The sequence below is a fragment of the Pseudophryne corroboree genome, chromosome 4 (genome assembly GCF_028390025.1).
Source record: "Pseudophryne corroboree isolate aPseCor3 chromosome 4, aPseCor3.hap2, whole genome shotgun sequence".
NCBI lineage: Eukaryota > Metazoa > Chordata > Amphibia > Anura > Myobatrachidae > Pseudophryne > Pseudophryne corroboree.
The window spans coordinates 427,794,342-427,821,866 of record NC_086447.1 but is presented as its reverse complement, the minus strand read 5'-3'; the positions used below and the strand labels follow the sequence as shown (position 1 = coordinate 427,821,866).

Here is a 27,525-nt window from a genome sequence, read left to right as displayed (position 1 = left end):
TTCCTGTCCTCAGATGGGAGGGGAAAGGTAGTTAAAAACCAATGAGGAATTTTAAATTTATTATCAGGGTTTAACCATGCTTTCCTAGCCAAGGAGTCTAACTCTTTAGACACAGGAAAAGTTGCTGAGGTCTTTAATGTTAGACCAAAGTAAAACTCCTCATCCGGTTCTGCCTCCTGATCTGGTATGTGAAGAACCTCTCTAGCAGCAAAAATGAGGGCCTCCACCCCTGGGTACAGATAGCTGTCCTCTTCCATATCATTATCATCCACATCAGGCTGATAAGAATCACAATCAGACTGGAGCAACTGTGGCAGTGAGCCCTTATGTGATACCAACAGAGGGGGCTGAGAAGCCTTTCTGGTATCTGCTGCTTTAGCCATACAATCAACAGACTGTTTCAACAACTGTATCTCCTTTTTAGCTGCAGCTAATTCTGAATTAACATTCTGAATCATGCTTTTAAAATTGTCTAACCAGCCAGGTGCCTGTGAACTGTGTCCCTGTGGGGATAAGGAGCATTATTCACACATGAGGGATCCCGCTGATGAAAGGGTAGAGTTACAAGTAGCACATATAACCATGTCCACAGACATATAATACAACTTAAAATACAGCACAGCTCACTGAAACGCTTCCACACAGACCCTAGAGAGCCCCTGGAGTGACACTGAGGAAACAGAGACCAGCGCACAAACACTGCAGCCCAGTGTGTGAATTTAAGTGTACAACCTGATATAAGTGCAGCGGCGCCGCCGCTAGTGAGCTCCCCCATTGATATGACCCCCTGGTACCAGTACAGAGTCTGATACAGCGTAGGTCCCCGGAGGAACAGCGTGCATGCAGCCTTGATGATCCGCAGCAGCAGGAAATTGCGCCTTCCCACCTCTGGTCCCACTCCGGGAAGCCCCGCACCTTGCAATGGCGCGCGGTCCCTACTGTTTATTGACATGGCCAGTATAAAATCTAAACAGTAAATAACCATAACAGTACACACAAAGCCTTGAGTGACAGTGAGCACTGCGGGGCATCAGCCCAAAACCATTTTCGTCCGCAGTGGGCACCGCGGCTCGTGACCGTCGCGCGACATGCCGCCAAAACTATACCGGGGACCCGCTAACCGGGACCCCAGTGTAACACTCACCACACCTTGAACTTCGGCATCTGTTAGAGGGTGGCGGCTAGCTGCCAGCGTGGGCACACATACTAACGATGTGTGATCAGCACCTCAGGAGCTCAGTGTCCTGTCATCTGGGATTACAAACCATTAACCCTCAGGAGGTTGGTTCGGTCCCCCCTCTAAGTCCCACGAAGCAGGTAGCCTGGTTGCCAACCAGGGCTACCTGAAAATAACTAAAATAAAATATAAAGGAAACTCTCTGGAGCTCCAGAGAAGTGCGCCCAGCTCCTTTGGCACATTTTTCTAAACTGAGTCTGGTAGGAGTGGCATAGAGGGGAGGAGCCAGCACACACATACACACGCTAATGGTTTTAAAGTGCCAGGCTCTATTGGACCCGATCTATACCCCATTGTACTAAAGTACAGATCCCCAGTATCCACTAGGACGTTAGAGAAATATAAATTATAAAAGAAAATAAGAATTTACTTACCGATAATTCTATTTCTCGTAGTCCGTAGTGGATGCTGGGAACTCCGTAAGGACCATGGGGAATAGCGGCTCCGCAGGAGACTGGGCACAAAAGTAAAGCTTTAGGACTACCTGGTGTGCACTGGCTCCTCCCCCTATGACCCTCCTCCAAGCCTCAGTTAGGATACTGTGCCCGGACGAGCGTACACAATAAGGAAGGATTCATGAATCCCGGGTAAGACTCATACCAGCCACACCAATCACACCGTACAACTTGTGATATGAACCCAGTTAACAGCATGATAATAGAGGAGCCTCTGAATAGATGGCTCACAACAACAATAACCCGATTTAGTTAACAATAACTATGTACAAGTATTGCAGACAATCCGCACTTGGGATGGGCGCCCAGCATCCACTACGGACTACGAGAAATAGAATTATCGGTAAGTAAATTCTTATTTTCTCTGACGTCCTAGTGGATGCTGGGAACTCCGTAAGGACCATGGGGATTATACCAAAGCTCCCAAACGGGCGGGAGAGTGCGGATGACTCTGCAGCACCGAATGAGAGAACTCCAGGTCCTCCTCAGCCAGGGTATCAAATTTGTAGAATTTAGCAAACGTGTTTGCCCCTGACCAAGTAGCTGCTCGGCAAAGTTGTAAAGCCGAGACCCCTCGGGCAGCCGCCCAAGATGAGCCCACCTTCCTTGTGGAATGGGCTTTTACAGATTTTGGCTGTGGCAGGCCTGCCACAGAATGTGCAAACTGAATTGTACTAAAAATCCAACGAGCAATAGTCTGCTTAGAAGCAGGAGCACCCAGCTTGTTGGGTGCATACAGGATAAACAGTGAGTCAGATTTTCTGACTCCAGCCGTCCTGGAAACATATATTTTCAGGGCCCTGACTACGTCCAGCAACTTGGAGTCCTCCAAGTCCCTAGTAGCCGCAGGTACCACAATAGGCTGGTTCAGGTGAAACGCTGAAACCACCTTAGGGAGAAATTGAGTACGAGTCCTCAATTCTGCCCTGTCCGTATGAAAAATCAGGTAAGGGCTTTTATAGGATAAATCCGCCAATTCTGACACACGCCTGGCCGAAGCCAAGGCCAACAGCATTACCACTTTCCATGTGAGATATTTTAAGTCCACAGTGGTGAGTGGTTCAAACCAATGTGATTTTAGGACCCCCAAAACTACATTGAGATCCCAAGGTGCCACTGGAGGCACAAAAGGAGGCTGTATATGCAGTACCCCCTTGACAAACGTCTGAACTTCAGGAACTGAAGCCAGTTCTTTCTGGAAGAAAATCGACAGGCCCGAAATTTGAACCTTAATGGACCCCAATTTTAGGCCCATAGACACTCCTGTTTGCAGGAAATGCAGGAATCGACCCAGTTGAAATTCCTCTGTAGGGGCCTTCCTGGCCTCGCACCACGCAACATATTTACGCCAAATGCGATGATAATGCTTTGCGGTTACATCCTTTCTGGCTTTAATCAAAGTAGGGATGACTTCATCTGGAATGCCTTTTTCCTTCAGGATCCGGCGTTCAACCGCCATGCCGTCAAACGCAGCCGCGGTAAGTCTTGGAACAGACAGGGTCCTTGCTGGAGCAGGTCCCTTCTTAGAGGTAGAGGCCACGGGTCCTCTGTGAGCATCTCTTGAAGTTCCGGGTACCAAGTCCTTCTTGGCCAATCCGGAGCCACGAGTAAAGTTCTTACTCCTCTCCGTCTTATAATTCTCAGTACCTTGGGTATGAGAGGCAGAGGAGGGAACACATACACCGACTGGTACACCCACGGTGTTACCAGAGCGTCCACAGCTATTGCTTGAGGGTCCCTTGACCTGGCGCAATACCTGTCCAGTTTTTTGTTGAGGCGGGACGCCATCATGTCCACCTTTGGTTTTTCCCAACGGTTCACAATCATGTGGAAGACTTCTGGGTGAAGTCCCCACTCTCCCGGGTGGAGGTCGTGCCTGCTGAGGAAGTCTGCTTCCCAGTTGTCCACTCCCGGAATGAACACTGCTGACAGTGCTATCACATGATTTTCCGCCCAGCGAAGAATTCTTGCAGCTTCTGCCATTGCCCTCCTGCTTCTTGTGCCGCCCTGTCTGTTTACGTGGGCGACTGCCGTGATGTTGTCCGACTGGATCAGCACCGGCTGACCTTGAAGCAGCGGTCTTGCTAGGCTTAGAGCATTGTAAATGGCCCTTAGCTCCAGGATATTTATGTGAAGTGATGTCTCCAGGCTTGACCACAAGCCCTGGAAATTCCTTCCCTGTGTGACTGCTCCCCAGCCTCGCAGGCTGGCATCCGTGGTCACCAGGACCCAGTCCTGAATGCCGAATCTGCGGCCCTCTAGAAGATGAGCACTCTGTAACCACCACAGGAGAGACACCCTTGTCTTTGGTGACAGGGTTATCCGCTGATGCATCTGAAGATGCGATCCGGACCATTTGTCCAGCAGGTCCCACTGGAAAGTTCTTGCGTGGAATCTGCCGAATGGGATTGCTTCGTAGGAAGCCACCATTTTTCCCAGGACCCTTGTGCATTGATGCACTGAGACTTGGCCTGGTTTTAGGAGGTTTCTGACTAGCTCGGATAACTCCCTGGCTTTCTCCTCCGGGAGAAACACCTTTTTCTGGACTGTGTCCAGGATCATCCCTAGGAATAGAAGACGCGTCGTCGGGATCAGCTGCGATTTTGGAATATTGAGAATCCAACCGTGCTGCCGCAACACTACCTGAGATAGTGCTACCCCGACTTCCAACTGTTCCCTGGATCTTGCCCTTATCAGGAGATCGTCCAAGTAAGGGATAACTAAAACTCCCTTCCTTCGAAGGAGTATCATCATTTCGGCCATTACTTTGGTAAAGACCCGGGGTGCCGTGGACAATCCAAACGGCAGCGTCTGAAACTGATAGTGACAGTTCTGTACCACAAACCTGAGGTACCCTTGGTGAGAAGGGTAAATTGGGACATGGAGGTAAGCATCCTTGATGTCCAGAGACACCATATAATCCCCTTCTTCCAGGTTCGCAATCACCGCTCTGAGTGACTCCATCTTGAATTTGAACCTCTGTATGTAAGTGTTCAAGGATTTTAGATTTAAAATAGGTCTCACCGAGCCGTCCGGCTTCGGTACCACAAACAGCGTGGAATAATACCCCTTTCCCTGTTGCAGGAGGGGTACCTTGATTATCACCTGCTGGGAATACAGCTTGTGAATGGCTTCCAATACCGCCTCCCTGTCGGAGGGAGACGTCGGTAAAGCAGACTTTAGGAAACGGCGAGGGGGAGACGTCTCGAATTCCAATTTGTACCCCTGAGATACCACCTGAAGGATCCAGGGGTCCACTTGTGAGTGAGCCCACTGCGCGCTGAAATTCTTGAGACGGGCCCCCACCGTGCCTGAGTCCGCTTGTAAAGCCCCAGCGTCATGCTGAGGACTTGGCAGAGGCGGGAGAGGGCTTCTGTTCCTGGGAACTGGCTGTTTGCTGCAGCCTTTTTCCTCTCCCCCTGCCACGGGGCAGAAATGAGGAGCCTTTTGCTCGCTTGCCCTTATGGGGTCGAAAGGATTGCGCCTGATAATACGGCGTCTTCTTATGTTGAGAGGCTACCTGGGGTAAAATTGTGGATTTCCCAGCAGTTGCCGTGGCTACCAGGTCTGATAGACCTACCCCAAATAACTCCTCCCCTTTATAAGGCAATACTTCCATATGCCTTTTGGAATCCGCATCACCTGACCACTGCCGCGTCCATAACCCTCTTCTGGCAGAAATGGACAGCGCACTTACTCTTGATGCCAGTCGGCAGATATCCCTCTGTGCATCACGCATATAAAGAAATGCATCTTTCAAATGCTCTATAGTCAGTAATATACTGTCCCTGTCTAGGGTATCAATATTGTCCGTCAGGGAATCCGACCAAGCCACCCCAGCACTGCACATCCAGGCTGAGGCGATTGCTGGTCGCAGTATAACTCCCGTGTGAGTGTATATACATTTTAGGATATTCTCCTGCTTTCTGTCAGCAGGTTCCTTAAGGGCGGCCGTCTCAGGAGAGGGTAGTGCCACCTGTTTAGACAAGCGTGTGAGCGCTTTATCCACCCTAGGGGGTGTTTCCCAACGTGCCCTATCCTCTGGCGGGAAAGGGTATGATGCCAATAACCTTTTAGGAATTATCAGTTTTTTATCGGGGGAAACCCACGCTTCATCACACACTTCATTTAATTCCTCAGATGCAGGAAAAACTACAGGCAGTTTTTTCTCACCAAACATAATACCCTTTTTAGTGGTACTTGTATTATCAGAAATAATAAGAATTTACTTACCGATAATTCTATTTCTCGTAGTCCGTAGTGGATGCTGGGGACTCCGTCAGGACCATGGGGTTTAGCGGCTCCGCAGGAGACAGGGCACAATAATAAAAGCTTTAGGATCAGGTGGTGTGCACTGGCTCCTCCCCCTATGACCCTCCTCCAAGCCTCAGTTAGGATACTGTGCCCGGACGAGCGTGCATAATAAGGAAGGATATTGAATCCCGGGTAAGACTCATACCAGCCACACCAATCACACCGTACAACCTGTGATCTGAACCCAGTTAACAGTATGATAACAACGAAGGAGCCTCTGAAAAGATGGCTCACAACAAGAATAACCCGATTTTTGTAACAATAACTATGTACAAGTATTGCAGACAATCCGCACTTGGGATGGGCGCCCAGCATCCACTACGGACTACGAGAAATAGAATTATCGGTAAGTAAAATAAGAATTTACTTACCGATAATTCTATTTCTCGTAGTCCGTAGTGGATGCTGGGGACTCCGTCAGGACCATGGGGAATAGCGGGCTCCGCAGGAGACAGGGCACATCTAAAAAGCTTTTTAGGTCACATGGTGTGTACTGGCTCCTCCCCCTATGACCCTCCTCCAAGCCTCAGTTAGGTACTGTGCCCGGACGAGCGTACACAATAAGGAAGGATCTTGAATCCCGGGTAAGACTCATACCAGCCACACCAATCACACCGTACAACTTGTGATCTGAACCCAGTTAACAGTATGATAACAAAACGAAGTAGCCTCCGAAAAGATGGCTCACAACAATAGTAATAACCCGATTTTTGTAACAATAACTATGTACAAGCATTGCAGACAATCCGCACTTGGGATGGGCGCCCAGCATCCACTACGGACTACGAGAAATAGAATTATCGGTAAGTAAATTCTTATTTTCTCTAACGTCCTAGTGGATGCTGGGGACTCCGTCAGGACCATGGGGATTATACCAAAGCTCCCAAACGGGCGGGAGAGTGCGGATGACTCTGCAGCACCGAATGAGAGAACTCCAGGTCCTCCTTAGCCAGAGTATCAAAATTTGTAAAATTTTACAAACGTGTTCTCCCCTGACCACGTAGCTGCTCGGCAAAGTTGTAATGCCGAGACTCCTCGGGCAGCCGCCCAGGATGAGCCCACCTTCCTTGTGGAATGGGCATCTACATATTTCGTCTGTGGCAGGCCTGCCACAGAATGTGCAAGCTGAATTGTACTACAAATCCAGCGTGCAATAGACTGCTTAGAAGCATGAGCACCCAGCTTGTTGGGTGTATACAGTATAAACAGCAAGTCAGACTTTCTGACTCCAGCCGTCCTAACTATATATATATATATATATATTTTTTGGGGCCCTGACCACGTCTAGTAACTTGGAGTCCTCCAAGTCCCTAGTAGCCGCAGGCACCACAAGAGGTTGTTTCAGGTGAAAACGCTGACACCCCTTCATGAAGAAACTGGAGACGAGTCCCAGTTCTGTCCCGTTCAAATGGAAAATTTTAATATGGGCTTTTGTAAGACAAAGCCGCCCATTCTGACAATCGCCTGGCCGAGGCCAGGGCTAACAACATGGTCACTTCCCATGTGAGATATTTGTCAACAGCATGGTCACTTTCCATGTGAGATATTTCAAATCCACAGATTTGAGCGGTTCAAACCAATATGATTTTAAGAAATCCCAACACTATGTTGAGATCTCACGGTGCCCCTAGGGGCACAAAAAAGCTGTATATGCAATACATCCTTTATAATCTGGACTTCAGGAACTGAAGTCAATTCTTTCTGGAAGAAAATCTACAGGGCCGAAATTTAAATGTTAATGAACCCCAATTTGAGGTCCAAAACACTCCTGTTTGCAGGAAGTGTAGAAATCGACCTAGTTGAATTTCCGTCGTGGAGCCTTCCTGGCCTCACCCACGCAACATATTTTCACCACATGTGGTGATGACGTTGTGCGGTCACCTCCTTCCTGGCTTTGACCAGGGTAGGTATGACCTCTTATGGAATGCCTTTTCCCCTCAGGATCCGGCATTCAACCGCCATGCCGTCAAACGCAGCCGCGGTAAGTCTTGGAATAGACCTGGTACTTGCTGAATCAAGTCCCTTCTTAGCTCCCCAGGCCCTTAGTCCTCTGTGAGCATTTCTTGAAGTTCCGGGTACCAAGTCCCTCTTGGCCAATCCGGAGCCACTAGTATAGTTCATACTCCTCTATGTCTTATAATTCTCAATACCCTGGTTATGAGAAACAGAGGAGGGAACACATACACAGACTGGTACACCCACGGTGTTACCAGAACATCCACAGCTATCGCCTGAAGGTCTCATGACCTGGCGGAATACCTGTCCCGTTTTTGTTCGGGCGGGACGCCATCATGTCCACCTTTGGTCTTTGCCAACGGTCCACAATCATGTTGAAAAAACTTCCCTATGAAGTTTCCACTCTCCCGGGTGGAGGTCATGCCTGCTGAGGAAGTCTGCTTCCCAGTCGTCCACTCCCGGAAAGAACACTGCTGACAGTGCTATCACATGATTTTCCGCCTAGCGAAAAATCCTTGCAGTTTTCACTGCCCTCCTGCTTCTTGTGCCGCCCTTCTGTTTACGTGGGCGACTGCCGTGATGTTATCCCACTGGATCAATACCGGCTGACCTTGAAGCAGAGGTCTAGCTAAGTTTAGAGCATTATAAATTTGCTCTAAGCTTATTTATGCGGAGAGAATTCTCCAGACTTAATCACACTTCCCTGGAAATTTTTTCCCTGTGTGACTGTTCCCCAGCCTCTCAGGCTGGCCTCCGTGGTCACCGGCATCCAATCCTGAATGCCGAATCTGCGGCCCTCTAGAAGATGAGCACTCTGTAATCACCACAGGAGAGACACCCTTTTCCTTGGATATAGGGTTATCCGCTGATGCATCTGAGGATGCGATCCGGACCATTTGTCCAGCAGATCCCACTGAAGAGTTCTTGCGGGAAATCTGCCGAATGGAATTGCTTCGTAATAAGCCACCATTTTTACCAGGACTCTTGTGCAATGATGCACTGACACTTTTCCTGGTTTTAGGAGGATCCCGATTAGCTCGGATAACTCCCTGGTTTTCTCCACTGGGAGAAACACGTTTTTCTGGACTGTGTCCAGAATCTTCCCTAGGAACAGTAGACGTGTCGTCGGAAAAAGCTGCGATTTTGGAATATTTAGAATCCACTCGTGCTGTCGTAGAACTACTTAAGATAGTGCTACTCCGACCTCCAACTGTTCTCTGGACCTTGCCCTTATCAGGAAAGCGTCCATGTTTCTTTTAAGAAAAATCATCATTCCGGCCATTACCTTGGTAAAGACCCGGGGCGCCGTGGACCATCCAAACGGCAGCGTCTGAACTGATAGTGACAGTTCTGTACCAGGAACCTGAAGTACCCTTGGTGAGAAGGGCAAATTTGGACCTGTAGGTAAACGTCCCTGATATCCAGTGACATCATATCGTCCCCTTCTTCCTGGTTCGCTATCACTGCTCCGAGTGACTCCATCTTGATTTGAACGCTTGTATGTAAGTGTTCAAATATTTCAGATCTCACCGAGCCGGTTGGCTTCAGTACCACAATATAGCGTGGAATACTACCCCCTTCCTTGTTGTAAGAAGGGTACTTTGATTATCACCTGCTGGGAATACAGCCTGTGAATTGTGTGAGGGGGAGACGTCTCGAATTTCCAATGTACACCTGGGATATTACATGTAGGATCCCGGAGTTCCCTTGCGAGTGTTGCTGAAACTCTTGAGATGACCCCCTACCGCACCTGAGTCCGCTTGTACGGCCCCAGCGTTATGCTGCGGACTTGGCAGAAGCCGTGAGGAGCTTCTGTTCCTGGAAATGAGCTGCTTGCTGCAGTCTTCTTCCCTTTCCTCTCCCCCTGGGCAGATATGACTGGCCTTCGCCCGCCTGCCCGTATGGGGACGAAAGGACTGAGACTGAAAAGACTGTGTCCTTTTCTGCCAATATGTGACTCGGGGTAACAAAAGGTGGATTTTTCAGCTGTTGCCATGGCCACCAGGTCCAATGGACCGCCCCTTTATACGGCAATACTTCCATATGCCGTCTGGAATCTGCCTCACCTGACCACTGTCGTGTCTTCGTCTGGCAGATATGTACATCACATTTACTCTTTGATGCCAGAATGCAAATATGCCTCTGCGCATCACACATATATAGAAATGCATCCCTAAAATGCTCTATAGACAATAAAATCCTGTCCCTGTCAAGGGTATCAAAATTTTCAGTCAGGAAATCCGACCAAGCCCCCTCAGCGCTGCACATCCAGGCTGAGGCGATTGCTGGTCGTAGTATAACACCAGTATGTGTGTATATACTGTTATGATATTTTTCAGCTTCCTATCAGCTGGCTCCTTGAGGGCGGCCGTATCTGGAAACGGTAACGCCATGTTTTTTATATGCGTGTGAGCGCCTTGTCCACCCTAAGGTGTGTTTTCCAACTCGCCCTTACTACTGGCGGGAAAAAGGGTATACCGCCCATAACTTTCTGTCGGAGGAACCCCACGTATCATCACACACTTCATTTAATTTATCTGATTCAGGCAAAACTACAAGTAGTTTATTCCCACCCTACAAAATACCCTTATTTGTGGTACTTGTGGTATCAGAAATACGTAACACCTCCTTCATTGCCCTTAACATGTAACTTGTGGCCCTAAAGGAAAAATACGTTTGTTTCTTCACCGTCGACACTGGGGTCAGTGTCCGTGTCAGTGTCTGTCGACCGACTGAGGTAAATGGGCGTTTTTACAAGCCCCTGACGGTGTCTGAGACGCCTGGACCGATACTAATTTGTCCGCCGGCTGTCTCATGTCGTCAACCGGCTTGCAGCGTGTTGACATTATCACGTAATTCCATAAGTAAGCCATCCATTCTGGTGTCGACTCCCTAGAGAGTGACATCACCATTACAGGCAATTTTCTCCGTCTCCTCACCAACATTTTCCTCATACATGTCGACACACACGTACCGACCTACAGCACACACATACAGGGAATGCTCTGATAGAGGACAGGACCCACTAGCCCTTTGGGGAGACAGAGGGAGAGTTTGCCAGCACACACCAAAAGCGCCATAATGTATATAACAACCCTAGAAGGTGTTGTTTCTATATATGGGCTCTTAATATATAATTATATCGCCAATTTATGCCCCCCTTCTCTTTAACCCTGTTTCTGTAGTGCAGGGGAGAGTGGGAGCCTTCCTCACCAGCGGAGCTGGTCAGGAAAATGGCGCTGAGTGCTGAGGAGAATAAGCTCCGCCCCTTTCACGGCGGGCTTTTCTCCCGGTTATTAGGAAAACTGGCCTGGGTTAAATACATACATATAGCCTTAATGGCTATATGTGATGTATTTATTTGCCAAATAGGTATTTATATTGCTGCCCAGGGCGCCCCCAGCAGCGCCCTGCACCCTCCGTGACCGTGTCAGTGAGCCGTGTAGCAACAATGGCGCACAGCTGCAGTGCTGTGCGCTACCTCTCTGAAGACTGTGAAGTCTTCTGCCGCCTGTTTCCGGACCTCCGTTCCGCCGTCTTTCTTCAGCGTCTGTAAGGGGGATCGGCGGCGCGGCTCCGGGACGAACCCCAGGCTGACCTGTGTTCCGACTCCCTCTGGAGCTCAGTGTCCAGTAGCCTAAAACTTCAATCCTCCTGCACGCAGGTGAGTTGCAAGTCTCTCCCCTAAGTCCCTCGTTGCAGTGATCCTGTCGCCAGCAGGAATCACTGATTAGAAACCTAAAAAAAAACTTTACTAAACAGCTCCTTAAGAGAGCCATCCAGTTTGCACCCTTCTCGGACGGGCACAAAAACCTAACTGAGGCTTGGAGGAGGGTCATAGGGGGAGGAGCCAGTACACACCATGTGACCTAAAAAGCTTTTTAGATGTGCCCTGTCTCCTGCGGAGCCCGCTATTCCCCATTGTCCTGACGGAGTCCCCAGCATCCACTAGGACGTTAGAGAAATTCTTATTTTCTCTAACGTCCTAAGTGGATGCTGGGGACTCCGTCAGGACCATGGGGATTATACCAAAGCTCCCAAACGGGCGGGAGAGTGCGGATGACTCTGCAGCACCGAATGAGAGAACTCCAGGTCCTCCTCAGTCAGGGTGTGCCCCTGACCAAGTAGCAGCTCGGCAAAGTTGTAAAGCCGAGACCCCTCGGGCAGCCGCCCAAGATGAGCCCACTTCCTTGTGGAATGGGCTTTTACTGATTTTGGCTGTGGCAAGCCTGCCACAGAATGTGCAAGCTGAATTGTACTACAAATCCAGCGAGCAATCGTCTGCTTAGAAGCAGGAACACCCATCTTGTTGGGTGCATACAGGCTAAACAGCGAGTCAGATTTTCTGACTCCAGTCGTCCTGGAAACATATATTTTCAGGGCCCTGACAACGTCAAGTAACTTGGAGTCCTCCAAGTCCCTAGTAGCCGCAGGTACCACAATAGGTTGGTTCATGTGAAAAACAGAAAACACCTTAAGGAGAAATTGAGGACGAGTCCACAATTCTGCCCTGTCAGAATAAAAAATTAAGTAAGGGCTTTTATATGATAAAGCCGCCCATTCTGACACACGCCTGGCTGAAGCCAGGGCTAATAGAATCTTCACCTTCCATGTGAAATATTTTAATTCCACAGTGGTGAGTGGATCCAACCAATGTGACTTTAGGAAACTCAAAACAACATTGAGATCCCAAGGTGCCACTGGGGGCACAAAAGGAGGCTGTATATGCAGTACCCCTTTTACAAACGTCTGAACTTCAGGCACTGAAGCCAGTTCTTTCTGGAAGAAATTCGACAGGGTCGAAATTTTGAACCTTAATGGACCCTAATTTTAGGCCCATAGACAGTCCTGTTTTCAGGAAATGTAGGAAACGACCCAGTTGGAATTCCTCTGTAGGGACCTTCTTGGCCTCACACCACGCAACATATTTTCGCCCAATGCGGTGAAAATGTTTTGCGATTACATCCTTCCTGGCTTCGACCAGGGTAGGGATGACTTCATCTGGAATGCCCTTTCAGGATCCGGCGTTCAACTGCCATGCCGTCAAACGCAGCCACGGTAAGTCTTGGAACAGACAAGGCCCCTGCTGGAGCAGGTCCTCTCTTAAAGGTAGAGGCCACGGTTCTTCCGTGAGCATCTCTTGAAGTTCCGGGTACCAAGTCCTTCTTGACCCATCCGGAACCACGAGTATCGTTCTTACTCATCTCCTTCTCATGATTCTCAGTACTTTTGGTATGAGATGCATAGGAGGGAACACATACCCTGACTGGTACACCCACAGTGTTACCAGAGCGTCCACCGCTATTGCCTGAGGGTCCCTTGACCTGGCGCAATATCTGTCTAGTTTTTTGTTCAGGCGGGACGCCATCATGTCCACCTTTGGTTTTTCCCAACGGTTTACAATCATGTGGAAGACTTCCCGCTGAAGTCCCCACTCTCCCGGGTGGAGGTTATGCCTGCTGAGGAAGTCTGCTTCCCAGTTTTCCACTCCCGGAATTAACACTGCTGAGAGTGTTATCACATGATTTTTCGCCCAGCGAAGAATCCTTGCAGTTTCTGCCATTTCCCTCCTGCTTCATGTGCCGCCCTGTCTGTTTACGTGGGCGACTGCCGTGATGTTGTCCCACTGGATCAATACCGGCTGACCTTGAAGCAGAGGTCTTGACAAGCTTAGAGCCTTGTAAATTGCCCTTAGCTCCAGTATATTTATGTGGAGAGAAGTCTCCAGACTTGATCACACTCCCTGGAAATTTTTTCCTTGTGTGACTGCTCCCCAGCCACTCAGGCTGGCATCCGTGGTCACCAGGACCCAGTCCTGAATGTCGAATCTGCGGCCCTTTCATAGATGAGCACTCTGCAGCCACCGCAGAAGAAAACACCCTTGTCCTTGGAGACAGGGTTATCCGCTGATGCATCTGAAGATGCGATCTGGACCATTTTCCCAGCAGATTCCACTGAAAGGTTCTTGCGTGAAATCTACCGAATGGGATCGCTTTGTAAGAAACCACCATTTTTCACAGGACCCTTGTGCAATGATGCACTGATACTTTTCCTGGTTTTAGGAGGTTCCTGACTAGCTCGGATAACTCCCTGGCCTTCTTCTCCGGGAGAAAACATCCTTTTCTGGACTGTGTCCAGAATCATTCCTAGGAACATTAGACGTGTCGTCGGAAAAGCTGCGATTTTGGAATATTTAGAAACCACTCGTGCTGTCGTAGAACTACTTGAGATAGTGCTACTCCGACCGCCAACTGTTCTCTGGACCTTGCCCTTATCAGGAAAGCGTCCATATTTCTTTTAGGAAGAATCATCATTTCGGCCATTACCATGGTAAAGACCCGGGGTGCCGTGGACAATCCAAACGGCAGCGTCTGAACTGATAGTGACAGTTCTGTACCACGAACCTGAGATACCCTTGGTGAGAAGGGCAAAATTTGGACATGTAGGTAAGCGTCCCTGATATCCAGTGACACCATATTGTCCTGGTTCGCTATCACTGCTCTGAGTGACTCCATCTTGATTTGAACCCTTGTATGTAATTGTTCAAATCTTTTAGATCTCACCGAGCCGTTTGGCTTCAGTACCACAATATAGTGTGGAATAATACCCCTTCCCTTGTTGTAGGAGGGGTACTTTGATTATCACCTGCTGGGAATACAGCCTGTGAATTTTTTCCCAATACTGCCTCCCTGTCGGAGGGAGACGTTGGTAAAGCAGACTTCAGGAACTTGTGAGGGGAAGACGTCTCGAATTTCCAATGTACACCTGGGATACTATGTGTAGGATCCAGGAGTCCACTTGCGAGTGAGCCCACTGCGTGCTGAAACTCTTGAGATGACCCCCCACCGCACCTGAGTCCGCTTGTATGGCCCCAGCGTCATGCTGCGGACTTGGCAGAAGCTGTGGAGGACTTCTGTTCCTGGGAATGGGCTGCCTGCTGCAGTCTTCTTCCCTTTCCTCTAACCCTGGGCAGATATGACTGGCCTTTTGCCCGCCTGCCTTTATGGGTACGAAAGGACTGAGACTGAAAAGACTGTGTCCTTTTCTGCTGAGATGTGACTTGGGGTAACAAAAGTGGATTTTCCAGCTGTTGCCATGGCCACCAGGTCCGATGGACCGCCCCTTTATACGGCAATACTTCCATGTGCCGTCTGGAATCTGCATCACCTGACCACTGTCGTGTCTATAAACATCGTCTGGCAGATATGGACATCACATCTACTCTTGATGCCAGAATGCAAATATCCCTCTGCGCATCTCGCATATATAGAAATGCATCCTTAAAATGCTCTATAGTCAATAAAATATTGTTCCTGTCAAGGGTATCAATATTTTCAGTCAGGAAATCCGACCAAGCCCCCCCAGCGCTGCACATCCAGGCTGAGGCGATTGCTGGTCGTAGTATAACACCAGTATGTGTGTATATACTTTTTAGGATATTTTTCAGCTTCCTATCAGCTGGCTCCTTGAGGGCGGCCGTATCTGGAGACGGTAACGCCACTTGTTTTTATAAGCGTGTAAGCGCCTTATCCACCCTAAGGTGTGTTTCCCAACTCGCCCTCACTTCTGGCGGGAAAGGGTATACCTCCAATAATTTTCTATCGGAGGAAACCCACGTATCATCACACACTTTAATTTATCTGATTCAGGAAAAACTACAAGTAGATTATTCCCACCCTACATAATACCCTTATTTGTGGTACTTGTAGTATCAGAAATATGTAACACCTCCTTCATTGCCCTTAACATGTAACATGTGGCCCTAAAGGAAAATACGTTTGTTTCTTCACCGTCGACACTGAAGTCAGTGTCCGTGTCTGTGTCGACCAACTGAGGTAAATGGGCGTTTTTACAAGCCCCTGACGGTGTCTGAGACGCCTGGACAGGTACTAATTTGTTTGCCGGCCGTCTCATGTCGTCAACCGACCTTGCATCGTGTTGACATTATCACGTAATTCCTAAATAAGCCATCCATTCCGGTGTCGACTCCCTAGAGAGTGACATCACCAATACAGGCAATTTGCTCCGCCTCCTCACCAACATCGTCCTCCTACATGTCGACACACACGTACCGACACACAGCACACACACAGGGAATGCTCTGATAGAGGACAGGACCCCACTAGCCCTTTGGGGAGACAGAGGGAGAGTTTGCCAGCACACACCAAAAACGCTATAATTATACAGGGACAACCCCTTATACAAGTGTTTTCCCTTATAGCATTTTCACATATGTAATCATATCGCCAAATAAGTGCCCCCCCCTCTCTGTTTTAACCCTGTTTCTGTAGTGCAGTGCAGGGGAGAGCCTGGGAGCCTTCCTCACAGCAGAGCTGAGCAGGAAAATGGCGCCGTGTGCTGAGGACAATAGGCCCCGCCCCCTAAAACGGCGGGCTCTTCTCCCGGAGTTTGTGAGATCTGGCAGGGGTTAAATACATCCATATAGCCTCAAAGGCTATATGTGATGTATTTTAGCCATAAAAAAGGTATAATACATTGCTGCCCAGGGCGCCCCCCCCAGCGCCCTGCACCCTCAGTGACCGCTGGTATGAAGTGTGCTGACAACAATGGCGCACAGCTGCAGTGCTGTGCGCTACCTTATGAAGACTGAAAGTCTTCTGCCGCCTGTTTCTGGACCTCTTCAACTTCGGCATCTGCAAGGGGGATCGGCGGCACGGCTCCGGGACGAACCCCAGGGTGAGACCTGTGTTCCGACTCCCTCTGGAGCTAATGGTGTCCAGTAGCCTAAGAAGCAAATCCATCCTGCACGCAGGTGAGTTTACTTCTCTCCCCTAAGTCCCTCGTAGCAGTGAGCCTGTTGCCAGCAGGACTCACTGAAAATAAAAAACCTAACTTAAACTTTTATTCTAAGCAGCTCAGGAGAGCCACCTAGATTGCACCCTTCTCGGCCGGGCACAAGAATCTAACTGAGGCTTGGAGGAGGGTCATAGGGGGAGGAGCCAGTGCACACCACCTGATCCTAAAGCTTTTATTATTGTGCCCTGTCTCCTGCGGAGCCGCTAAACCCCATGGTCCTGACGGAGTCCCCAGCATCCACTTAGGACGTTAGAGAAATGTAAAACATTTTTCATTGCCTCAATCATGTAACGTGTGGCCCTACTGGAAGTCACATTCGTCTCTTCATCGTCGACACTGGAGTCAGTATCCGTGTCGGCATCTGTGTCTGCCATCTGAGGTAACGGGCGTTTTAGAGCCCCTGATGGCCTTTGAGACGCCTGGACAGGCACAAGCTGAGTAGCCGGCTGCCTCATGTCATCAACCGTCTTTTGTAAAGAGCTGACACTGTCACGTAAGTCCTTCCATAAGCCCATCCACTCAGGTGTCGACTCCCTAGGGGGTGACATCTCTATTACAGGCAATTGCTCCGCCTCCACATCATTTTCCTCCTCAAACATGTCGACACAATCGTACCGACACACAGCACACACACAGGGAATGCTCTGATAGAGGACAGGACCCCACTAGCCCTTTGGGGAGACAGAGGGAGAGTATGCCAGCACACACCAGAGCGCTATATATATATATATATATATATATATATATATATATATATATATATATATATATAGGGATACCACTATATAATGTGTTTTCCCCTTATAGCTGCTGATATTATCAAACTGCGCCAATTAGTGCCCCCCCTCTCTTTTTTACCCTTTTCTGTAGTGCAGGACTGCAGGGGAGAGTCAGGGAGACGTCCTTCCAGCGGAGCTGTGAGGGAAAATTGACGCCAGTGTGCTGAGGAGATAGGCTCCGCCCCCTTCTCGGCTGACTTTTCTCCCGCGTTTTGCTGTATTCTGGCAGGGGTTAAAATACATCCATATAGCCCTGGGGGTTATATGTGATGTATTTTCGCTAGCCAAGGTGTTTTTATTGCTGCTCAGGGCGCCCCCCCCTAGCGCCCTGCACCCTCAGTGACCGGAGTGTGAAGTGTGCCTGAGGAGCAATGGCGCACAGCTGCAGTGCTGTGCGCTACCTTGTTGAAGACTGATGTCTTCTGCCGCCGATTTTCCGGACCTCTTCTTGCTTCTGGCTCTGTAAGGGGGCCGGCGGCACGGCTCTGGGACCGGACTCCGAGGCTGGGCCTGTGTTCGGTCCCTCTGGAGCTAATGGTGTCCAGTAGCCTAAGAAGCCCAAGCTGGCTGCAAGCAGGCAGGTTCGCTTCTTCTCCCCTTAGTCCCTCGATGCAGTGAGCCTGTTGCCAGCAGGTCTCACTGAAAATAAGAAACCTAAAACTAACTTTTTCTAAGAAGCTCAGGAGAGCCCCCTAGATTGCACCCTGCTCGGTCAGGCACAAAAATCTAACTGAGGCTTGGAGGAGGGTCATAGGGGGAGGAGCCAGTGCACACCAGGTAGTCCTAAAGCTTTACTTTTGTGCCCAGTCTCCTGCGGAGCCGCTATTCCCCATGGTCCTTACGGAGTTCCCAGCATCCACTAGGACGTCAGAGAAAAGGGGTGTACAGGCCAAAGAAAATGGACAAATGGTGTAACAACCTGCAGGCCTGGTAGACTATGTCAGTGCAATTACAGAAGCTCCCATTACTCAAATTGAACATCCCTCAGTACAGAAAGCTTCACCATGGGAACCACTCACCACAGCTAAAAGTGTGCCTAGCATACAGCTAGATCTACTACTAATGGATCAGGAGGGCAATCACAGGTAGCACAATCTGCTCTTCACTGAAACGGTCTTGCCTGGCTGTATTACTGTATCTTAAATTTTATGCATTAGTTAGAAATAGTTGTGGCTGAAATGGCCAAATACTCATTAGAAATGGTGTCCACAAAATTTTGCTGTGTGGCGGTATGTATTTGCCAGGCTGTGGGCAAAACAGTGACATTGGAGTATATTTATTTAAAATTTGATTTTGATCATGTTAGTAAATGTGTGATTGAGACCCTGAAACACAAAAATCGATCTAAATCGACTTTTAGTAAATATACCCCATGGTGTTTACATCTGTTCTAGAGAAGCCAGCACATAGAAGTTTGTAGTTGTAGTTTCATATGGAAATCTGAAACTTCCATAGTTTGACACACTATTCTTACCTCAGCTTCCATTTGATAGGTGTTAGCTGTTCTTTTCATTTCCTTGGAAATGGTCATATTTTCATCCTGGGAAAAAGAAAAGGAATGTTTTACAAAGAGCCAAAGCTAAATTTATACACATGCTGGCAGGGCCAGTGCTAGGGTGTTCGGCGCCCCCCTGCAAACTATAAAATTGCGCCCTCCCATATTCCGTTGGCGTGCGCCAGGAAAAGGGGTGTGGTCTCACAACTAAGGGGCATGGCCACACAATAGTACCCCCATTTAAAATTACGCCACAATGTAGCACAATCTTATTAATCTTATACGTAATGCCCCACCCGTAGTAGTAGCGTCCTTATATGTAATGCACCCCAGTAGTAGTAGCGTCCTTATACATAGTGCACCCCCAGTAGTAGTAGCATCCTTATACATAATGCCCCCCAGTAGTAGTAGCATCCTTATACGTAGTGCCCCCCCAGTAGTAGTAGCATCCTTATACATAATGCACACAGAGTAGTAGTAGCATCCTTATACGTAGTGCACCCCCAGTAGTAGATGCGTCCTTATATACGTAATGCCCCCCCCAGTAGTAGAAGCGTCCTTATACGTAGTGCACCCCCAGTAGTAGAAGCGTCCTTGTACGTAATTCCCCCCTAGTAGTAGTAGCGTCCTTATACGTAATGCCCCCCCACAGTACTAGTAGCGTCCTTATACGCAATGGCCCCCCCAGTAGTAGCATCTTTACATGTAATGCCCCCCCCTGTAGTAGTAGCGTCCTTATGCATAATGCCCCCCCAGTAGTAGCATCCTTATACGTAATGCCCCTCTAGTAATGGTAGCATTGTTATACGTAATGCCCCCCCGAGTAATAGTAGCGTCCTTATATATAATGCCCCCAAGTAGTAGTAGCGTTCTTATACGTAATGCCCCCCCCCCCCCCCAGCAGTAGTAGCGTCCTTATACGTAGTGCACCCCCAGTAGTAAAAGCGTCCTTATACGTAATTCCCCATAATAGTAGTATCGTCCATATACGTAATGCCCCACAGTAGTAGTAGCGTCCTTTTACATAATGCACCCCCAGTAGAAGCCTCCTTATATGTAATTCCCCCGTAGTACTAGTAGCGTCCTTATAAGTAATGCCCCCCCCAGCAGTAGTAGCGTTGTTACGCGTAAAGCCCCCCCTGTAGTAGTAGCATCCTTATACGTAGTGCACCCACAGTAGTAGTAACATCCTTATACGTAATTCCCCCCTAGTAGTAGTATCGTCCTTATAAATAATGGCCACCCCAGTAGTAGCGTAGTTTCACGTAATGCCCCCCTGTAGTAGTAGCGTCCTTATACGTAATGCCCCCCCAGTAGTAGTAGCGTCCTTGCATGTAATGGCCTCCCCCAGTAGTAACGTCCTTATACGTAATGCCCCCCCCAGTACTAGCGTCCATAAAGTGCGCGTACGCAGACATACCTCACACACACAATTCACACATATATACACACACATACACACACACACACACACCACTTACCTAAGCCAGTCTCCCTCTGTACTGCAGTGCAGCCTGGTCAGTGTAGCTCCGCCCCTTCTGTCCCGGTTAGCCCCGCCCCCTTTCGGCCCATTAAGCTCCGCCCCCGCCTGTCCCGTACTCAGCCGCTGTCACACGGGGAGGGGAGGCAGGAGGTTTTTGATTCTGCAGACGCTGCTGCCATTGACTGTCATACAGTGACAGACACAGCAGCAGCAGGGGGGACAGGAGTCACAGGACGGCGCAGCAGTGAAGGGATTCAGAGCAGGGAAAGCGCCTCTCTGTCCCAGCGCCTCCCTGCACTGCATCCCTTCGCTGAACGGGTAGCGCCGGGCCTGCATGCTGGATATTTTTAAAGAGCAAATTCTGGATTTAAGATTACACAGCAATCTAAGACAAATTACCATAATTTGATATATCCAGTTTCAAGATCATATTGTAATTATGGAGCCTCTAACTTCTTTGTTACTTGCAACTTATTTTGAAAGAACCTCTACTCAACACAGTACTTAGAACAATCATAAAAAGTTGATTGACCCAAATTGCATAAAACTAGTTGTGAGTGCAGGAAGTCATCTAAAAGGGGGACAGTCCGCCATTGTGGATGCTAAAAGTGGGATGAAGCCATTGTGTTAAAATACAAAGAGATGAGACCATGTAAAAGTTTGCATGAAAACCAAAGGCCTGGAGAGCATGGCAAATGATAAACGAGTCCACTCTAGCTAAGGCATTTTCTGCATCTAGTGCCAGCTCTGGAGTAGGCAGGAGGTCCTTGTCTGTCAAGTGTATAAGGTCAATAGCTTTGCAAGCATCATCTGCTGCTTGGTGACCAGAGATAAAGCCCACTTGGTCCGGGTGGACAAAGGAGGGAATAACGGTGCCAGACAGGAGACCCAGATGGTTGCAAAGATTTTTTTGACCCAGATTTGATAATCAAATCAGCCTTTAGCTAGAACATATGGAACTTCGACTTCTTAAGGGGTATTCAGCTACTGTATCACTTTTTTTCATTATGTTCTCTTTTACACTAATAAATGACTTGTTACTGGAAACTGAGCTTGCCCCACCAAAAGAAAAAGTCCAGATGGGCACTTGCACTGCCCCTTGCTTCCAGTACTGTTACTGTACTGCATTACAGAAGTGAGTTAAAATGGCGGCTAGGGCGATCATCCTCCCAGGGGCTGCATTCATGATGTCACAAGGATTTTGATGCAATCCCCAGTCACCGCTAGTGCAAAACCTAGGGAGGACTGGGCAAGTCTTTCCTACTGTGTGGATCTGGTCAGCTATAATGATAGGTGGCTAGTTGGATAGAGCATGGCTGTGGAGGTGGACTGACTAGAATACAGTCAGTGTGTGTTCAGGATTCATCTTGTGGGCTGTGTAGATAAGAGGTGTGTTTGGGACTCTTTTTGTGGACTGTGTAGTGAACTGGTACCTACCTGGCATCTGATGGAGATAGGGAAAGCAGAGATTATCAATTGCTGGCAGGGGCATACTGGGGATCTGTTGGGAATATATGGTGCCTGTGCAGAGTACTGATGAGCATTTAAGCAGAATGTGGAAAGATAAATTAAGATGGTACCCAGAAAATGTCAAAGCAGAGACTGAACGAGATCAGACAGCTTTTGGATTATGTGACTTACATAATACATGGAGGTACATGTAATCATACAGTAGGACTTCTTCAACATGTGGTTTCTCTATTTCCTCTACGTCTCTGGTTATTAAGACATTTAGGATTATAGGTGGAATCTGCGGATATTTTAGTGAAAGTTGAAGGTGTAAGTGGCATGTGGGTTTGTGGAGCATTTTCAGGGCGGCTGCTTGATGTCCCACACAGCTGCTATGATAAAAAAAAAAAATGTCGCCGGACCACTTACCAGCACAGCCAGGAGTCGACCTTAAATCGATGCATTCGCAATTAAATTGTGGACGCATCGCGGGGTGGTGGCACCTACATGCTGGGCGGCTCCCAGCATGTGAGTGGATGGACGCAGATCTTGCTAAGGAAGCAAGATCTGTGTCCATCTCTGAATAACCCCCATGATGCTAGAGGTTGATCTGTCTTGCTCTTAATTCTGCTGGATCTCCACATACAAGATCCCTTTCTCAAAGTAAGAAAAGGGAGGGGGGGGGGGGGGGAGGGAGGTAGAGAGAACTGTCAGAAGAATGCTTATAAAGACAGGGGAGCTTTTAGTGGATGATTGGAAGCTGTTCACCTTTGCGCACTATGTACTGGCTGTAATTATAGTATCTTGAAAGTAATCAGCAAGCACTATGGCCCATATCCATTCTTCAAGCAGAAGTGCTACAATTAATCTGAAGCCTTAATGATGCTTATCCAGTCCTGTGAGTGCATTATATTTTATATATTGCTAATGTTTTATGCAAGAGAATTTGTGTTATGATTGCCGTGGTTCTCCTTCCTTTTGCATTTTCATGAAGCAAACCTGGAGATCACAGGTCAAGCTCTAAGCTGAAAGCCTATTATCCCAGATAAAAGATATCCAAGATGAATTTGTATACATAAAGTTATACAAATACATTATGACTATCAGCAGGGACAACACATTTTGTTGTCATTGGCAACAACTTACATGGTTACTATTACTTGTGCAAGTATTTGCACTAGTCCTCTGTAAATTACAAGTCTTATCACCATACACTTACCTAATCAGTGAGAAAAGTTACACTATATAAAGGATGTCCAGCTTTTGGAAGCTTCCTGAGAAGAATGTTGTGTTATATCTGCTTAGGGAAATGTACTCCTTTGTACAAGGTTTGGACCGGCATTGCTTGGCCCATTTACCTCAGGGGATCATGCAAGTGGAGGTAGTTCTACGTGCTGCCACTGCTACAACCATATAAAGGGATTGTACTCACAAAACAGTATATATCCACCAGCAACAGAGTACTCTACAGAGTAAATGGCCTGCTACAGATAGACATGAGAACTGCTTTGCTTGTGCTGTATTTGCTGCATGACAGACTGAACCTGGACACAGATTATCCTAATTGTGGTTCCAGTATGCAGGGAGTTAAAAGTCGGGTTCACACTAGGGGGTCTATTCATGAAACAGTGAAAAGAGTGGAGAAGTGAGCCAGTGGAGAAGTTGCCCATGGCAACCAATCAGCTGCTCTGTATGATTTTATAGTATGCAAATTATAAATGTTACTTCAATGCTGATTGGTTCTTCTCCACTGGCTCACTTCTCCACAGTTTTCACTGCTTTATGAATAGACACCATGGCGACTAATTGGACGATCTATCATTCCAACGCAGATCGGAATGATATATCAGCCACATCGCTCAGTGTATACCAGCGACCATTCCCTAAGTCATCCTTTCGGGTGTGCTGCATGCCCAATGGGATGAACAGGGAAAGACTTTTAAATGCATTTTAAATGTGGCGGGCAATAATACATTCACTGAATGGTGCAGAGTGTACAGACGGTGCGATGTATAGTGTCGTTGCTGGGTACACACATCATTTAGGGTGTACCTAGTATTAAAGCTTAAACATTTATTTTATGGTCAATCATTTGTGGTGCGCATAGTCTGGGCAGGACCCAACATAGAAACGATTCCGGTTTGGTTCTGCTCATACTGAGTGAAAGCGGATCAGGGATACGTACCACAGTCACATATAATACTGCCCGTGATTATATAACCTTAAGCTTTTTTAGGGCAATGAGTTCTAATGATTTCTTTAGTTATGCATCCTTAGTATTAAAGTCAAACTAACATTGTCTTCCATGTCTGCTGCAATCTTGCTATAGGTTTCTGTATCTCTATTGGTGTGTACAATAAATGCTTACAGACACTGCACGTGGGGAGTAATTCAGATCTGATTGCTGCTGTGCGTTTTCGCACAGTGAGCGATCAGGTCATAACAGCGCATGCATATGCAACGTAATGCGCGTCGAACAACAACAACAGGAATTGCCGGTCAGCGATGGTATGGTACAAAAAATCTGTTCACACTGGCGTTCGCAAGGTGATTGACAGGAGTAAGCAGTTTGTGGGTGGTAACTGACCATTTCCTGGGAGTGCTCTGGAAAACGCAGGTGTGCCCGAGCGTTTTAAGGGAGGGTGCCTGACGTCAGCTCCGGCCCCGATCAGCCTGATTCAATTGCACTGGTAGAGTAAGTCCTGGGCTGCGTAGAGACTGCACATACAGAATTTTAGCAGATCAGCGTATACATAGCATCGCACACTTTCACGGCAAAAATACTTTCCCTGTAGGCGGCGACTAGCTGAACGCAGGACAACAAAAAACGCAGCCCAGGCAGCGATCAGATCTGAATTTCCCCAATATCACTTATAACAACCTCAGTAATCCACGTTTATCAGTCTGCGTCATTTGCTACTCCACCTATGATCAGTACTGTGCTCTCTCACCGTGACGCCTCTCTGGCGCAGGCTCTGCGCAATGTACTCCAGCCTCCTTTGGACGCTACCTCTCGCCTCCGCCGCTGCCCCTTTGCTACTTGTAACCCGAAAACACACACGGGCTGTGTCTGGTGCAGCGCTTAGCTCTGCTGTCCCGGTCATTTGAACCTCTCGTCCTCCTCTCCGCCCAACCACCAAGCCCGGTGTGTTTTCCTCTTCCTCTACAGCCATGTTAGCGATGTCCGTCGGCTGTACGGAGGCGAAGAACCGTGAGACCGGCGACCGAGTGGCCATTACAGAGACTGAGCCGTTGCCATGGTAACTAACTGAAGCATCGTGCCCAGCCACGCGTCTGCGCGGGCTCAGGCTGTTACGTGATGCACGCACGTGAAGTCATCGTTCGTAACCGCGGTCAACGTCCCACTCCCTCGGCATTCGTGAGATTATTTATGAGCTAGATTGATATTAATTGAGTTTTTGGTGGAGGCTCCTTTTCTGCATGCAGTGAGACACAGTAAAGAAGCTTTAAGTAAATATACGTCGCAAGAAGATAGATACTGCTGTGTGTTTGCTTGGGGTCTATTCAAGAAGCAGTGATAAGGCTTTTCACTGCTTTCTCCCTCTCACAGAGGGGGTTACCATGGAGAAACTTCCACAGGTGTCTCTACTGCATATCAGGACTGCTTCCCTCGCCCACAGGGTCGGCACTTTCATTAGGTAGCTGTCTCTGGGCGTCATCCCCGCTGTGGCTGCTTGGTGGAAATATGAAGAATGACTTCTCCCCTCCGAGGAGGACAGTGATAAGTACCTCCTCCACACTGGGTTGTGTACCCACTAACCCTCCGTAGCTTGCTGTCGCAGTTGGTAAAATCGCCGCCCTGCGCCCAGGGATCCTATAGCTTGCACTGCAGCTGCGGCTGGTGTATCCTATAGACAGAGGCGCAACTAGGGTTTTTGGAGCCCAGGGCAAGATCAATAATGGCTCCCCCCCCCAAAAAAAAAAAAAAAACACAAAAGGAAAGTATGTGCACACGCCATCGGTGTCACTATATAAAGATGTCAGGGTGTGTATGTATAGATAAAACAATAGAGTAAAAAGGATTCAGCGCTAAAAACTATTTCAAAATAGAAACATTCAAAGTTTAATATACAGATAAACATTCATTCATAAATGTATATCATACATAAAAATTACTGTTGCAACAGATAAAATTACATACACTAGAGTTGAGATAGGGCAAAGGGCAACACTGCTTATTTTGCTAGATTACTTCTTGAAATGCTGGGAATATTATTTGAAGAAAAGCCTGATTCCTAGGGAGGTTTTAGTACCAAAGTTACCAGTTCCACTTGAATGAGTCCTCCAATAGGTTATCACTCCTGTAGGAAATGGAGATCCTCTTACTGGTTGGATTTTCCCATACTGGTACTGTGCTGTAAAAGATGGACCAAGGCAAGGTCCTGCCAATGTTCTCCAGGAAAATATCCCAATGGACCACAGTTCCCAATTCGTGGATCAGACTGATCTCAGAGATTCAAGGTCCCAGTCTTATCAGGGATATTTTCCTGGAGAACATTGGCAGGACCTTGCCTTGGTCCATCTTTTACAGCACAGTACCAGTATGGGAAAATCCAACCAGTAAGAGGATCTCCATTTCCTACAGGAGTGCTAACCTATTGGAGGACTCATTCAAGTGGAACTGGTAACTTTGGTACTAAAACCTCCCTAGGAATCAGGCTTTTCTTCAAATAATATTCCCAGCATTTCAAGAAGTGATTGCCCTTTGCCCTATCTCAACTCTGGTGTATTTAATTTTATCTGTTGCAACAGTAATTTTTATGTATGATATACATTTATGAATGAATGTTTATCTGTATATTAAACTTTGAATGTTTCTATTTTGAAATAGTTTTTAGCGCTGAATACTTTTTACTCTATTGTTTTATCATTGGGGTCTAACTAGCCCTTTATATTCAGCAGCTTGAAGATTAACAGCACCTGTCAGCGCCATTTTCTACCTTGGTAGTTTCCTTTACATGTGTATGTATAGATGTAGGTGCAATGGTCGAAGTGTAATTTTTGAAGGGGGAATGAAAAAGTGAAGGTAGCAATTATGCGCACGCTCTGGAAAAGGGGGCGTGGTCACTCAAAGGGGCGTATCCTTCAGTGTAGTTGGACCCCTTATACTATCTAGTACTGGTGCCCCTTTCACATTATAGCACACGGTATGAGCCAAAATTCACATTATAGCACATGGTATGAGCCAAAATTCACATTATAGCACATGGTATGAGCCGAAAGTCACATTACAGCACATGGTATGAGCCAAAATTCACATTTTAGAGTGAGGGGATCCTACCCCCTTAATTAACAAGGCCTGCGGGGCACTGTGGTGAGGGGAGCCTACCCCCTTAACTAATCCTTCGGGGCACTGTGGTGAGGGGAGCCTACCCCCTTAATTGACTAATTGCAGAGTTGAGCAGCGGAAGGGTTGCAGCAGTTTCTCACCCCAAGCTGCGGCGCTTCTGCCACCTCCGACACTCCACGTCTTCGGTGCCACCCGGGATGCAGAGCACCGCACCGGGGATGCACCCTTT

At 48.0% G+C, this 27,525-nt stretch overlaps 1 protein-coding gene across 1 annotated transcript in view; it reads right to left on the bottom strand.

Moving 5' to 3' along the window:
• Positions 1–25,352, bottom strand: part of IRAK1BP1 (interleukin 1 receptor associated kinase 1 binding protein 1) — a 41,362-nt gene extending 16,010 nt beyond the window's left edge. Inside the window, exons 1-2 of the mRNA XM_063916853.1 lie at positions 24,937–25,352; positions 19,033–19,098 (exon numbers count right to left, since the gene is read on the bottom strand). Of these exons, the coding sequence (XP_063772923.1) occupies positions 19,033–19,098; positions 24,937–25,221 (351 nt within the window). The 5' untranslated portion in view covers positions 25,222–25,352. The remainder of the gene's footprint in view (positions 1–19,032; positions 19,099–24,936) is intronic.
• Between the last annotated feature and the right edge of the window lie 2,173 nt (positions 25,353–27,525).